Below are 12,739 nucleotides of genomic sequence, written 5' to 3'. Positions count from 1 at the left end.
CTTGGCCCAGTCACCCATAGTGTGCGTCTCCTGCCTCATCCCTGAACTACTGCTGCCGCGTCTCACATGCCTCAGAGTCCAGCAACTTCCGGATCTCGTGTCCGTGCCCGATTCAAGACACTGAATCTCCTACCATGTTTCTTCTGCTGGGTCATCACATACTTTCCCCCTCATTTTGGTAATACTTACATCCAGATCTTGGTAACTGTACTTTCGTTTTCTTTACATATTCCAGAGTGATGTTTAGTACCATTGTGTGTTAGTCACTTTCACAAGCATAAACCAGAAGAATACCCATTCCCACAGGCCGGATCACGACCTTAGCTCTTTTATGCTTTCTGTTTCATCCTTTGCCTTTCAGATCTCATCTTCATTCTGATCGTCTGACTCACTAATTAGTTCTGTAAATATCTCATTCTATTTATTCTACAGAGTCCTGTCTTTTTTTTAAAAAAAGATTTTATTTATTTATTTGACAGAGAGAGAGATCACCAGCAGGCAGAGAGGCAGGCAGAGAGAATGGGGGAAGCAGGCTCCCTGCTGAACAGAGAGTCTGATGTGGGGCTCAATCCCAAGACCCTGAGATGACCCAAGCAAAAGGCAGCAGCTTAATCCACTCCTATCTTTATCCAGTCCTATCTTTATAAACGTTTTCCATGACCAATATTTTCCTAATTCTTTTTGGCATATCTTCTTCCTATGGCTTCTGTCTTTCTTCATCTCCTTGATTATTTTTTAAAAGATTTATCAATTTATTTTAGAGAGAGACAGCAAGCGGGGAAAGGGGCAGAAGGAGAGAGAGAATCCCAAAGCAGACTCCCCTTTGAGCGTAGAGCACGACGCAGGGCTCCATCTCACAACCCTGAGGTCATGACTCAAGCAGAAACCAAGAGTTGCTAACAACTGAGCTACCCAGACGGCCCTCCTTGATACTCTATTTGCTTATTTGCATTTATTTGTACTCTTCCATCACTGTTTTCCAGATGTCATATATTGTTTATTATGATTTTTTGTGATTTTTCCATATCTAATTACTTTCACTGGATGTATGAGATGCTCTGTCTCACGTGCGTACGGAGGAAAGGCCAAAATCAGGCTATGTGCTCTGGCAGATGCAGTGAATGTGGAACAAGGGCAGGGGGTCAGGGAAGGGAGTCCCTCTCCCTCTATACTAGGCAACCAGGTCATCGGTTTTCAGCTTAACTTGGCCAGGGTACAGGTATCACCTGAACTGTCACCCAATAGGTCTGTGGGAGGAGAGAGAAGGGCACAACAGCCCAGGGGCAGCTGATAGCCTGACTGACCACTCCTCCAATCCTCTTGACCTGATATTGCTGCCTATTCCAGCACCACAGACAGGAGGTGGTACATGAAGGTATTGGATGTCCGGCCCTGTAGGTGGTAAATGAAATGGCTTTCTTCAGCTGGTGACATAAAAGCCCTTACAATTTGTATGCCTTTGTTTTCTCTTTGGCTTTGCATTTCTGCTAACTCATTTTTATTGCATTTTTGTGAAACCATGAGTCTGCAACATTTTAGGGTGTGGGGAGGTCCTTTGCCAAGGGCGGTTTGCACTGTGGCAGAGTGACTCTGGAAGCCTTCAGGGAGTTCTGCAGGGGAAGGACGTGGTCAGATGGTTTATACAGGGTCCTTATGACAGCTACTTTGAGGACAGAAAACTGGCAGGAAGACAAGAGCAGACCCCACCAATGAGGTGTGGGGGGCTTCACAGTATGAGGTGGGGTCGTTTCACTGTGGATATGTGGATATGGCTTAAAAGTAAAGGATAGACATGATGTTTGGATTGCCCCATAGCTCTCTTCCCTTACTGTGCCTTCTGCTTCCCCAACTCTCCCTCATCTTGTACTGGTGGTCATTCCCACTACAAAGAGTCAGGAAACAGAAATGCTGGCTTTCCAAAAATCTATTCCTGCCACCCACCCAGCCTCGTTTCAAACCAGGGATCTCTCCCCGTTGTAACTCCTCCATCTCTGACAAATGAGTCTCAGACATTGTGCACTTTCTCAACATAAAATAAGAATCTGTCTCTCCCTTTCCATTGAAATGACCTTAGTCTCAGCCCTTGTGGTCTTTTTTCTGGACTAGGAGCACCTCCTGGAGGTGCAAGTCCCCTTCTCACCAGTCTGGGATCGACACAGGAAGAAAGAACAGTAGCCTTGTTCTCTGCCAAACTTGTCATCCACAAATCTCGGAAAATTAGAAAGTATTAGCAAGTTTGTGTGAGACTCCCCTAAGACAAAACTTGGCCACAATTTATGTGAGACTAGTGTTAATCTTTCTATTTCCATTCTGTGGCGGTGTTGTTACATTTCACTGCAGAAATAGTGTGTTCCGAGGTACCTGGGTGGCTCAGTCAGTTAAGTGTCTGCCTTCACATCCAGTCATTACCCCAGGATCCTGGGATCAAGTCACACAATCACGCTCCTTGCTCTGCAGGGAGTCTGCTTCTCTCCCTACTTCTCCCCCTGGCTTGTGCTTTCCTTCTCTCTCTCTCTCTCTCTCTCTCTCTCTTTCTCTCTCTCTCCCTCTTGCTCTCTCTCTCAAATAAATTTTATTTTTTAAAAGATTTTATTTATTTATTTATTTATTTGTCATGGAGAGAGCACAATCAGGGAGAACAGCAGGCAGAGCAGGCAGAGGGAAAAGTAGGCTCCCCACTGAGCAGGGAGCCTGATGTGGGACTTAATTCCAGGACCCTGGGATCATGACCCAAGCTGAAGGCAGATGCTTAACTGACTGAGCCACCCAGGAACCCCCATAAGAGACTCTCAGTCATAGGAAACATACTGAGGGTTGCTGGGGGTGGGGTGGGGGAGGCACGTGATGTAATGAGCTATGGGTATTATATAAGATTGATGAATCACTGACCTCTATCTCTGAAAATAATAATACATTATATGTTAATTATTGAATTTAAATAAAAAATAAAAATTTTTAAAAAAGAGAGTGTGTTTGTAGTCAGTTGTCCCTGCAGGAGAGATATTTTGGGGTTTTTAAAGATTATTTATTTATGTATTTATATGAGAGAGAAAGCAGGAACAAGGGGAGGAGCAGAGGGACAAGCAGACTCCCCACTGAGCATGGGGGTCTGAGCTCTGGTTAGGGCGGGGCCCAGGCCAGAGGCAGGCAGGGGCTCCATCCCAGGACCCTGAGATCATGACCGGAACCGAAGCTACACACTTAACCAACTGAGCCCCCCGGGGGCCCTTCCAGGTTGTTCTGTGATAACGTATTGGAGAGGTGGAGCTGGAGTCAGATGAAGATTCCATCAGGGATTTCATCATTGAGCCTTTTTATCCAATCACGTCTGTGAGTGCATCCTTGAGCCCACACCCTATAAAAGGGAGGAGCCTTAGGAAGACTGGTCAGATGAATCCAGCGTGGAGAGTGAGTCAGGGAGCTGCTCGCTTTCAGCCCAGGATTGCCCAGTTTGAAGTTCAGTCTTCTTGAGGTGAGTTTGCAGGATGAAAGGAAGATTTCTGATTTTGTGTATCAGTATCCATGCATGTGTATGTAGGCACAGCTCTGGGAGGAAAATTCCTTGGTGCAAAGTTATAGGGGTCCCTCAAGTGTGGGGGACGATCTATTGTGTCAACTTCTCTATAAAACCTGGCCTGATTGCAGGGGACCTCTCCTTGTGAAAGTCTTCTTGTATGACTCTGTTATCGTGTGAATTTTATGTTTCTAGTAATTCATTTTTTAAAAGATTTTATTTACTTATTTGGCAGACAGAGATCACAAGTAGGCAGAGAGGCAGGCAGAGAGAGAGGAGGAAGCAGGCTCCCTGCTGAGCAGAGAACCCGATGCGGGAGATCCCAGGATCAGGACCTGAGCGGAAGGCAGAGGCTTTAACCCACTGAGCCACCCAGGTGCCCCTCAAGTAAATTCATTTTTTTTAAATGAAGCTCTTTCTTTTCTTTTTTTTAAATATTTTATTTATTTATTTGACACTGAGAGAGAGATCACAAGTAGGCAGAGAGGCAGGCAGAGAGAGAGGGGAAAGCAGGCTCCCTGCTGAGCAGAGAGCCCAATGCGGGACACGATCCCAGGACCCCAAGATCATGACCTGAGCCAAAGGAAGAGGCTTAACCCATTGAGCCCCCCATGTGCCCCTCTAGTAATTAATTTTTATTACAACTTGTGGACATGTTGGCCAACAGCAGATTGGGACAAGTGGGTAGGAGCTAAAATTTTTAAAAGTGAGGTGTCAGCAGACTTTACTGAGTGCTTATCATGCACCAGCAAATACTCCAATAGGGCTTCATATGTATTAACTCTTTTCTCTCCCATCCCAACTCTGGGTGCTGGGTGTCATCAGAGATCAGAGCCCCCATGACATAGACAAGGACTGATGGGTAATGTGCCTATAGTCACAAAGCTCGTGAATGCCAGACTCCAGATTAAGAACCCTGCCAGCCTGGGCTTTGTTTTGAGATAAATTTTGATGTATAACATTATGTTAGTTAGAGGAGTACAACATATTATTCAATATTTGTATATATTGCAAAATGATCACCACAGTAAGTATGGTTAACGTCTGTCATCTTACATAGTTTCAATTTTTTTTCTTGTGATGAGAACTTCCTTTTTAAAAGATTTTATTTATGTGAGAGAAAGAGTGTGCGAGAAGGAGAGAGAGAATTAATGGGGGAGGGACAGAAGGAGAAGTAGACTTCCCACTGAGCAGGGAGTCCTGTGATCACCCAGGACCCTGGGTTTACAACCTGAGACGAAAGCAGACGCTTAAGGGACTGAGCCATCCGGGGTCCCTGTCATGAGACTTTTTTTTTTTTTTAAGATTTTGTTAATTTATTTGACAGACAGAGATCACAAGTAGGCAGAGAGGCAGGCAGAGGTGGGGGGGGAAGCAGGCTCCCTGCTGAGCAGAGAGCCTGATGCGGGAGATCCCAGGATCAGGACCTGAGCGGAAGGCAGAGGCTTTAACCCACTGAGCCACCCAGGCGCCCCTGTCATGAGACTTTTTTTAAAAAGATTTTATTTGACAGAGAAAGAGCACAAGTAGGCAGAGGAACAGGGAGAGGGAGAAGCAGACTCCCTGATGAGTAGGGAGCTTGATTTGGGGCTTGATCCCAGGACCCTGGGATCATGACCTGAGGCAAAGACACTTAACTGACTGAGCCACGTAGGCACCCCTGATGAGAACTTTATCATGACAGTCAGGTTTTAATTCCATGGTCTTAGCTCTAATAATGCTCTACACCTATGTCTGTGTAGGATTAAGTGAGGTCTACAAATGTAAGGTAATCCAGAAAGAGAACCTGGGGGAAGGGGCAGATGAAGAAGAGGACATGGCTTCTACAGAAGAAAGGAGAGAAAGGGAGGGAGGCTGATGTATGTGGATATAAAGAACCAGCCACAACACCTAAGGTGGGGCTGGAGGGGTGAGATGGCCCTGGCAAGACCAAGAAGGTCTTGGTATTTTTCTTGAGGGCTAGAAGGAGGAATAGAGGGAATAAAATGGAATGTGACCTGACCAGTTGAGGATTTTAGAAAGGGTTGATTTGCAGCCTTGTGATAAATGAATTAGGAAAAGCCAAGAATGTGTTCAACTTTCTCCTATTGGATTTTTCCAGAATCCGCTGCCTCATTAACTGATGGGATCAGGGTGGCTGGCTAGTCTGATCAGAGTTTGACACAAATCATGAAATGACATCGACTAACAAATTAATTAGGTCTTTGTGTTCCCACATTTTAATCCTGCCACTCATATTTTTCTGATTTTTGTGGCATGAAATTTGCTTTTTGTAATAAAGATTTTATTTATTTGTTTGAGAGAGTGCAAGTGAGAGCAGCCAGGACAGGAGTAGTGGGAAGGGGCAGAGGCAGAGGGAGGAGCAGACTCCCTGCTGAGCTGGGTTCAATCCCAGACGCTGGGATCGTGGCCTAAGCCAAAGGCAGACGCTTAACCAACTGAAAAATCCAGATGCCCCTGAAATTTGTTTTAAAAAAAAAATCTTTGGAATGTTAACTACATACAAAATGGGCGAGGGACACTAAAATAGAGCAATAATATAGAAGTAGAATTAAATCTGTTATTCATTTGACATCCCAGCAGTGTGCCTGCAGTTTTCCTGGTAACAGTGATGTGCAGACAGAAGTCAATATTGAGCAATGCAAACTCAATTTGATCTCTACTGGATCCTACACTTGAGTGGAAGGGATTAGAAATGAATCAACGTAACACTGTAACTTTGAAAAAAGCAGTGAAGCAGGGACAAATGTTTTTCACAAGGAAGGATAGTTGTTAATAGGGAAAAAAACAGCAAAGAGAAAGTTTCCTAAGTAATGTATCACCGGGCACCAGGGTGGCTCAGTGGGTTAAGCCACTGCCTTCAGCTCAGGTCATGATCTCAGGGTCCTGGGATTGAGTCTCACATCGGGCTCTCTGCTCAGCGGGGAGCCTGCTTCCCTCTCTCTCTCTCTCTGCCTGCCTCTCTGCCTACTTTTGGTCTCTCTCTGTCAAATAAATAAATAAAATCTTTAAAAAATAAAAAAAAAAGTGGGATGCCTGGGTGGCTCAGTTGGTTAGGCAACTGCCTTCTGCTTGGGTCATGCTCCTGGAGTTCCCACATTGGGCTCCCTGCTCTGTGGGGAGTTTGCTTCTCCTTCCAACCCCCCTTCTCATACTCTTGTTCCCTCTCTCTCATTCTCTCTCTTTCAAATAAAAAAAAAAAAACTTTGAAAAAAAATGTGTCGCTGGAGGGGCGCCTGGGTGGCTCAATGGGCGGGGTTGAATCCAGGGATCCTGGGATTGAGCCCAGCATCAGGCTCTCTGCTGGGCGGGGAGCCTGTTCCCCTGCCTCTCTGCCTACTTGTGATCTTGATGTCAAATAAATAAAATCTTAAAAAAAATAAAAAGAAAAAAGAAATGTATCACTGGACTGACACAGTGAGCATACCTGGGGGGCCGTGGGTGGGGTGGGTACATCGTACAAATGTTTGTGTCTGAGGTAGGAGGGATTTTGACACAGGATGAGGTCATTTGTATGAATTCCCATCTGTCTCTTCTGTTTCATTCACTTTATTCTCAACTTTTTTCTAAGAGTTTCTTTTCTTACAATAACTGGCAGAACGTATTTGTACCAGATCATTGCCTTTATTCAATTGTATGTCCAATTATAATTTTAGACTCCATTTGCTGTTTAAAATTGAACATTTTATTGCAGTGGAATGCTCATACAGAAAATGAAAACGTGAAAATAGATAGCTGGTGGATTTTTATAGAGAAACACTTCTGAATAACCACCTCTAAGATCAAGAGGTGGAATGTTGCCAGCTGAAACTGGAGGTCTGGCATCCCAGGAATCGTATTTAGTTCTGGGATGGGGTCCTTCTATGGAGCCCTCCATATATGTACCTACCCTGGGATCTACTATTGTTCCCAAAAGTAACCAACATCCTAAATAATACTGATAATATCTATATGCTTTTGAAGTGGCATAAGTGGGAATAAACAAAATGTACATATTGGTTTCTGCATTATTTCATTCAACATTTTGATTTATGGCTATTTCATGTTGTAGGAAACAGTTCATTCACTTTCAGTGCTATCAATGAATGATCATTCAATGATCAATGCTAGTCTTACAAATAATCATATGACTCTATGAGTTAATGATAATCTATTTCATTTAATGTTGGACACTTAGATTGTTTACAATTTGAGAATGTTATGAATTATAATGTTATAAACATTCAGATATGTCTGTGATGTAGGTGAGTACATTTTTCTGTTGCACAAATGCCCTGGAGTAACACTGACGGCCACATCCTGAATACATAAACACAGACTTAGTCGATACCAGTCACAGCATTTCCACAGTGAGTACTCACCAGTAGTGACCAAGAGTTCTAGGTGTTCCAGTCCATGTCAACACTCAGTCTATTTGATTTTTGTCTTTCTGGCAGTATTTTATAGCATGCTATGGTAGTTTTGTTATAAGATATCTGCCTTTGACAAGTATTTTGACCATTTTTGTAGAAATCAATCTTCTGTTTCATTTATTTGAAAAAGTTTTTGCAAACTCATTCTGTGTTTTACCTATATATTGAAAACATCTTCCCTACTGTGCTGCATTTTTTAAATGAATAAATGACTTCACTTGATGAACACTACCTCTCATTTTAATGTAGTCCAGTATGTCAGTCTTTTCCTTGGGAAAAGAACTTCCTGCTGAGTTCTTTCTGTATTGTCTAAAAGACAGCTTTTTCTTTTAAGATTTTATTTATTTATTTGACAGAGAGAGATCACAAGTAGGCAGAGAGGCAGGCAGAGAGAGGGGGAAGCAGGCTCCCCGCTGAGCAGAGAGCCCGATGCGGGGCTCGATCCCAGGACCCCGAGATCACGACCTGAGCCCAAGGCAGAGGCTTTAACCCACTAAGCCACCCAGGTGCCCCAAGACAGCTGTTTCTACTATAAGTTCTTAAATATATTCTTCCAGGTGGTCTTCTAGAAGCTCTATTTTACATTTCTCAGATTTTTAAAACCCATCTATAACTAATTTTTGTAAATGGGGTAGGATGGGGGTCAGGATGAATTTCCCCCTGTATGAATATTCAGTTGACATAGCACCATTTATTGAAGACAAAAAATAAGCTTTCCTGTCAGCACATGCACTTCAGTGTCATGTTTTATAGAAAGCAGGTGACCATATAGATAACAATCTACATCAGGCTAACATTCTGCTCTGTTGCCTTATTTGTCTATCCTTGTGCCATGGTCACAGTGTTAATGAATATAGTCTCATAATCAGTTTTGTTTTGTGATTATGTAAATCCTCAAACATTATTATTCCTCAGAATTATCTTGGGTATTTTTTCTAATTTATTATTTATTTTATTTATTTTAATTTATTTTTTTATTATGTTCAGTTAGTTTTGACTATTCTTAGCCTATTTATGTCTACATAATTTTAGAATCAGCTGTCAGTGTTCACACACACACACAGACAAACCACTTGTTGGATTTCTAATGACATAGCATTGAATTTATACAGCAACTTGGGGATAATTGATGTTTTCCAGTTGGAATTGAGTCTTGCAATCCACAAACATAGCTACTCCTTATACATATAACATCTGTAATATTGTGTATTTCTTTAAAGGGCTTGCACATTTTCATTGAATTTTTCTTAGATGTTTTATGTTTAATGGCGATATATAGAGTTGAGTATTTTTTTAAATTTAATTTTCAGCTGCTAGTGTCATAATATAATCCAAATGATTTTGGCAAATTGGTCTTGTATCAGACATCTTGCAAAAATTTACCTTGCCTAATATTTGTAGAATGTTTGATACTTTCTTGGAAACAAAATCAGGACATGTATAAAATAATGATATTTAATATATTTTCTTGCCTTTTTTACTGACTAAAGAGTAGTCCAATGTTGCATAAAATTGGCAGTGGCCATCCATCTCTCAGTTTTAAAGGGAAAACATTTAAGGATGAGTTTGGGTATATTTCATATACTTTATGACATCAAGAAAGTTCTCATTATCCCCAGTTTACTAATATCTTTTGGTAATGAACACCAACTTTCATTAAACACCTTTAATATATCCAAGGAGATGATTATATTGTGTTTTTCTAAACTCTATTCATGTGGTAATTGACTTTTTAATTTTAACCCAACTTTTCATTTTGAAAGTAAACCCCAGTTGGGGCACCTGAGTGGCTCAGTAGGCTAAATGTTTGCCCTCCACTCAAGTCATGATCCCAGATCAAGCCCCGCATAGGGCTCCCTGCTCAGCGGGAGCCTTTCCTCTCCCCATACATGTGCTCTCTCTCAAATAAATAAATTGTTTAAAAAACTTAAAAAAAGAAGGTAAACCACACTTGTTTTGTGATTTATTATTTTCTATATATGTCCTTGGATTTGATTTGCAAATGTTTTGCTTTCCATTTCTACACCTACCATTTGTGAAGATCTTGACCTGTAGTGTACCTTTCTTTAATGTACTTATAAACTTTTATTATTAGGGAGTTGCTAAACTCATTAAAAGGAGAGTGTTCCCATTTTTTATGCTCTGGGAGTGTTTGTGTAAGGTTAGCATTCTTTCTTACATGTCTTGTAGAATTTATGCATGAACTTATCTGAAACTGAATTTTTAAAATTATGCCTGTGCTGTAATTAGTTCTGTATCTCTTCTATTTCTAACTTGCACTCTTTAGGTACTGATGAGCTGGTGCAACAGACTTCCAGAGAAACAAATCAGGAGGAACTGAATATCTGAAGTTGAATCTCTCTGATAATTCCTATTAAGAATGGCTTTAGACCTCAGAATCTCATTTCAGGGAGAACCATCTAGGAATGATCCTGGATCAGAAAACCTAGAGCATAAACCCTGTCAAAGACAAGCCATTCAGGAGGAAGAGGAGATCTGGGAGTTCCCGAGGACTCAGCTCAGTTTATTACAAAACAATAATAACTTATGTGCAAGGCAGGAACTGCAAAATCTCTATAAGTTATTTCACTCATGGCTGCAGCCAGAAAAACACAGCAAGGATGAAATTATTTCTCATTTGGTCCTGGAACAGTTTATGATCAATGGCCACTGCAGTGACAGGGCCATGTTGAAAGAGAAATGGAATGCCAGTGGCAGAAACCTGGGGAAATTCATGGAAGATCTGACTGACGATGGCATGAAGCCACCTGGATTAGTGAGTAGAGGGTTTCAGCTCCTGGCCTGAGGGTCAGAGGTGTGTAAGGATTAAGTACAGCCTGTTGTCATTTCCCGGGAGTAGAGAAGGAAGAGTTATTGTAGACCCACTTACTAGTTCTCACCAAAGAGACCCTTTGCCATGCTAAGTAAGCAAAATGAGAGAAGATGTTTTACAGGCATCTGTTCAGTAGGACATAGAAGAGCCAACATATTAATTAATTTTAACCAGTGAGATGGTAGGAGGACTCACTAAGAAACTGACAGTAAAGCAGAAACCTCAAGAATGGGGAGAAATGCCTTAACACAAGCTCATTCTTCCCTCAGAAATCTTGAGTATTCATCTTTTCTCATTGAAAATGACACACTAGTTAGAAATTACCGTGAACTTTAAGGCCAGCAGGGATAAGGGCAGAATAGTGGATGTGGCAGCATGCGGTAGTGGGATCTTGGGAAAGCCACATGAGGGAAGGTCAAAGTGACAAAGGCTTCTGTCACTCAACAGATCTATATACCATAGTGATGAGGTATTTTTTTTTTTTTTACAGGTCCACATCCATATGCAGGGACAAGAAGCCCTCTTTTCTGAGAATATACCCTTAAGAGAAGTCATTGTTTATTTCACGAAACAGTTGTCAGCAGGGACCTCAACAGAAGAGAACATGGGGACACCCTCCTGGACTCCCCAAGATACTTCCCTGGAAACAGGACAAGGTGAGTGGGGTAAACCGAGGTACCAGAGGGATTCATGCGGCTCCTTCTTGGGCACGACTTCACCAAGTCACTTTATCCCCCACAGGAGAGAAAGCTAACGAAAATGGCGACAACATTTATCCCATAAATGACAGTATTACCAGTCAAAGCAGTGAAATACCTTCCCTTCTCATTATCCGGGAAGAGGACAGTGTTTCTTTGAAGAGTCCGCTTAGCTCCAGAAGAGCAGCTCTAGGCACATCCGGGTCCCAGGAAGGGGCCCTGGAAGGACCCTTCTATCAAGATGTCCTTACAGAGGGGGGACCAGGGTTTCTCTCTCAGCCGGTCAAGGTCACCCCTGAGGCTGTTCCTACACACCAGAGAACAGAGGGGAAATCCCCACGTGGAGGACAGCAAGGAGGATGCCGTGAAACCCAAAAGTCATACAGATGTGAAAAGTGTCCTAGGTTCTTCAGGTATCTCTCTCAGCTACAATCCCATCAGAGAAGACATAAGAACGAGAGGACATTTACTTGTGCTGAGTGTGACAAAGGCTTCTTCCAAGCGTCAGACCTACACGTGCATCAGAAGATTCATGCAGGAGAGAAGCCTTTCACGTGCAGCATGTGTGAAAAATCCTTCAGCCACAAAACCAACCTTCTGGCCCATGAGAGAATTCACACAGGAGAGAAGCCCTACGAGTGCTCCCTCTGCCACAGAAGCTACCGCCAGTCATCGACCTACCACCGCCATCTGAAGACTCACCAAAAGAGGGCCTCCAGAGGGCTTCCTTCCACACCAGGAGCTTCCTCAGGGGCAGCCCCAGTGGAATGACGTAGAAATACGAATGCAGATATGTGTATTTCCATGGCACTTCCCTGTTTAGAACGTGTCATTTCCTGATTATATTGTCCGTGTACTGTCTTCACTAAAATGTGAGGTGAGGGAGGAATTTCTCAGTTTGCTCACTAGAGTATCTCATGTGCCTAGAAAGGTGGCTTACAGATTTCAGGTAGCCAACAAAGAGTGTGCTGCATGAATGCACGAATGTGTAATGTTGGTGCTTATTCCTAAAACCCAGCAACGTTCTTCCATAGGACACCAAGAGCAGCTCCCAGTGGTCAAGGGATGCTTTCCCTCCTGCTCCCCTGTCCTCTGTCCTCACCCTTTGTCTTTACTGGGCCACATGAGCGTGAAAAGGTAGAAAGCAGAGGCAAAAACCCAGAAATAGGTCTTATCCTGTAAAAGGGAACCTTTATATTTAAATGTTACATCTCTGCAATACACTGGAAACATTAACAGCTAAACTGGACCTGATATGATTCGTGACCACAAGTCTCAGAAT

General features: G+C 42.6%; 1 protein-coding gene across 1 annotated transcript; it reads left to right on the top strand.

The window, feature by feature from the left end:
• Nucleotides 1–10,306: 10,306 nt before the first annotated feature.
• ZSCAN4 (zinc finger and SCAN domain containing 4) lies at nt 10,307–12,228 on the top strand. Its single transcript, XM_044260125.1, has 3 exons — nt 10,307–10,702; nt 11,250–11,415; nt 11,501–12,228. The coding sequence occupies exons 1-3, from the start codon at nt 10,307–10,309 to the stop codon at nt 12,226–12,228; spliced, it is 1,290 nt and encodes a 429-aa protein (XP_044116060.1).
• Nucleotides 12,229–12,739: the final 511 nt, after the last annotated feature.

This window comes from Neovison vison, chromosome 7, assembly GCF_020171115.1.
Source record: "Neovison vison isolate M4711 chromosome 7, ASM_NN_V1, whole genome shotgun sequence".
NCBI lineage: Eukaryota > Metazoa > Chordata > Mammalia > Carnivora > Mustelidae > Neogale > Neogale vison.
Note: the sequence above shows the minus strand (reverse complement) of the source record. Positions and strands in the feature narration are given on the sequence as shown.

Bases quoted from the DNA above. Each gene is read 5' to 3' on its own strand.
- ZSCAN4 (XM_044260125.1), top strand. From the start codon at position 10,307: ATGGCTTTAGACCTCAGAATCTCATTTCAGGGAGAACCATCTAGGAAT. The intron at 10,703-11,249 runs GTGAGTAGAGGG...TTTTTTTTACAG, and splicing joins GCATGAAGCCACCTGGATTA to GTCCACATCCATATGCAGGG. The intron at 11,416-11,500 runs GTGAGTGGGGTA...TATCCCCCACAG, and splicing joins TTCCCTGGAAACAGGACAAG to GAGAGAAAGCTAACGAAAAT.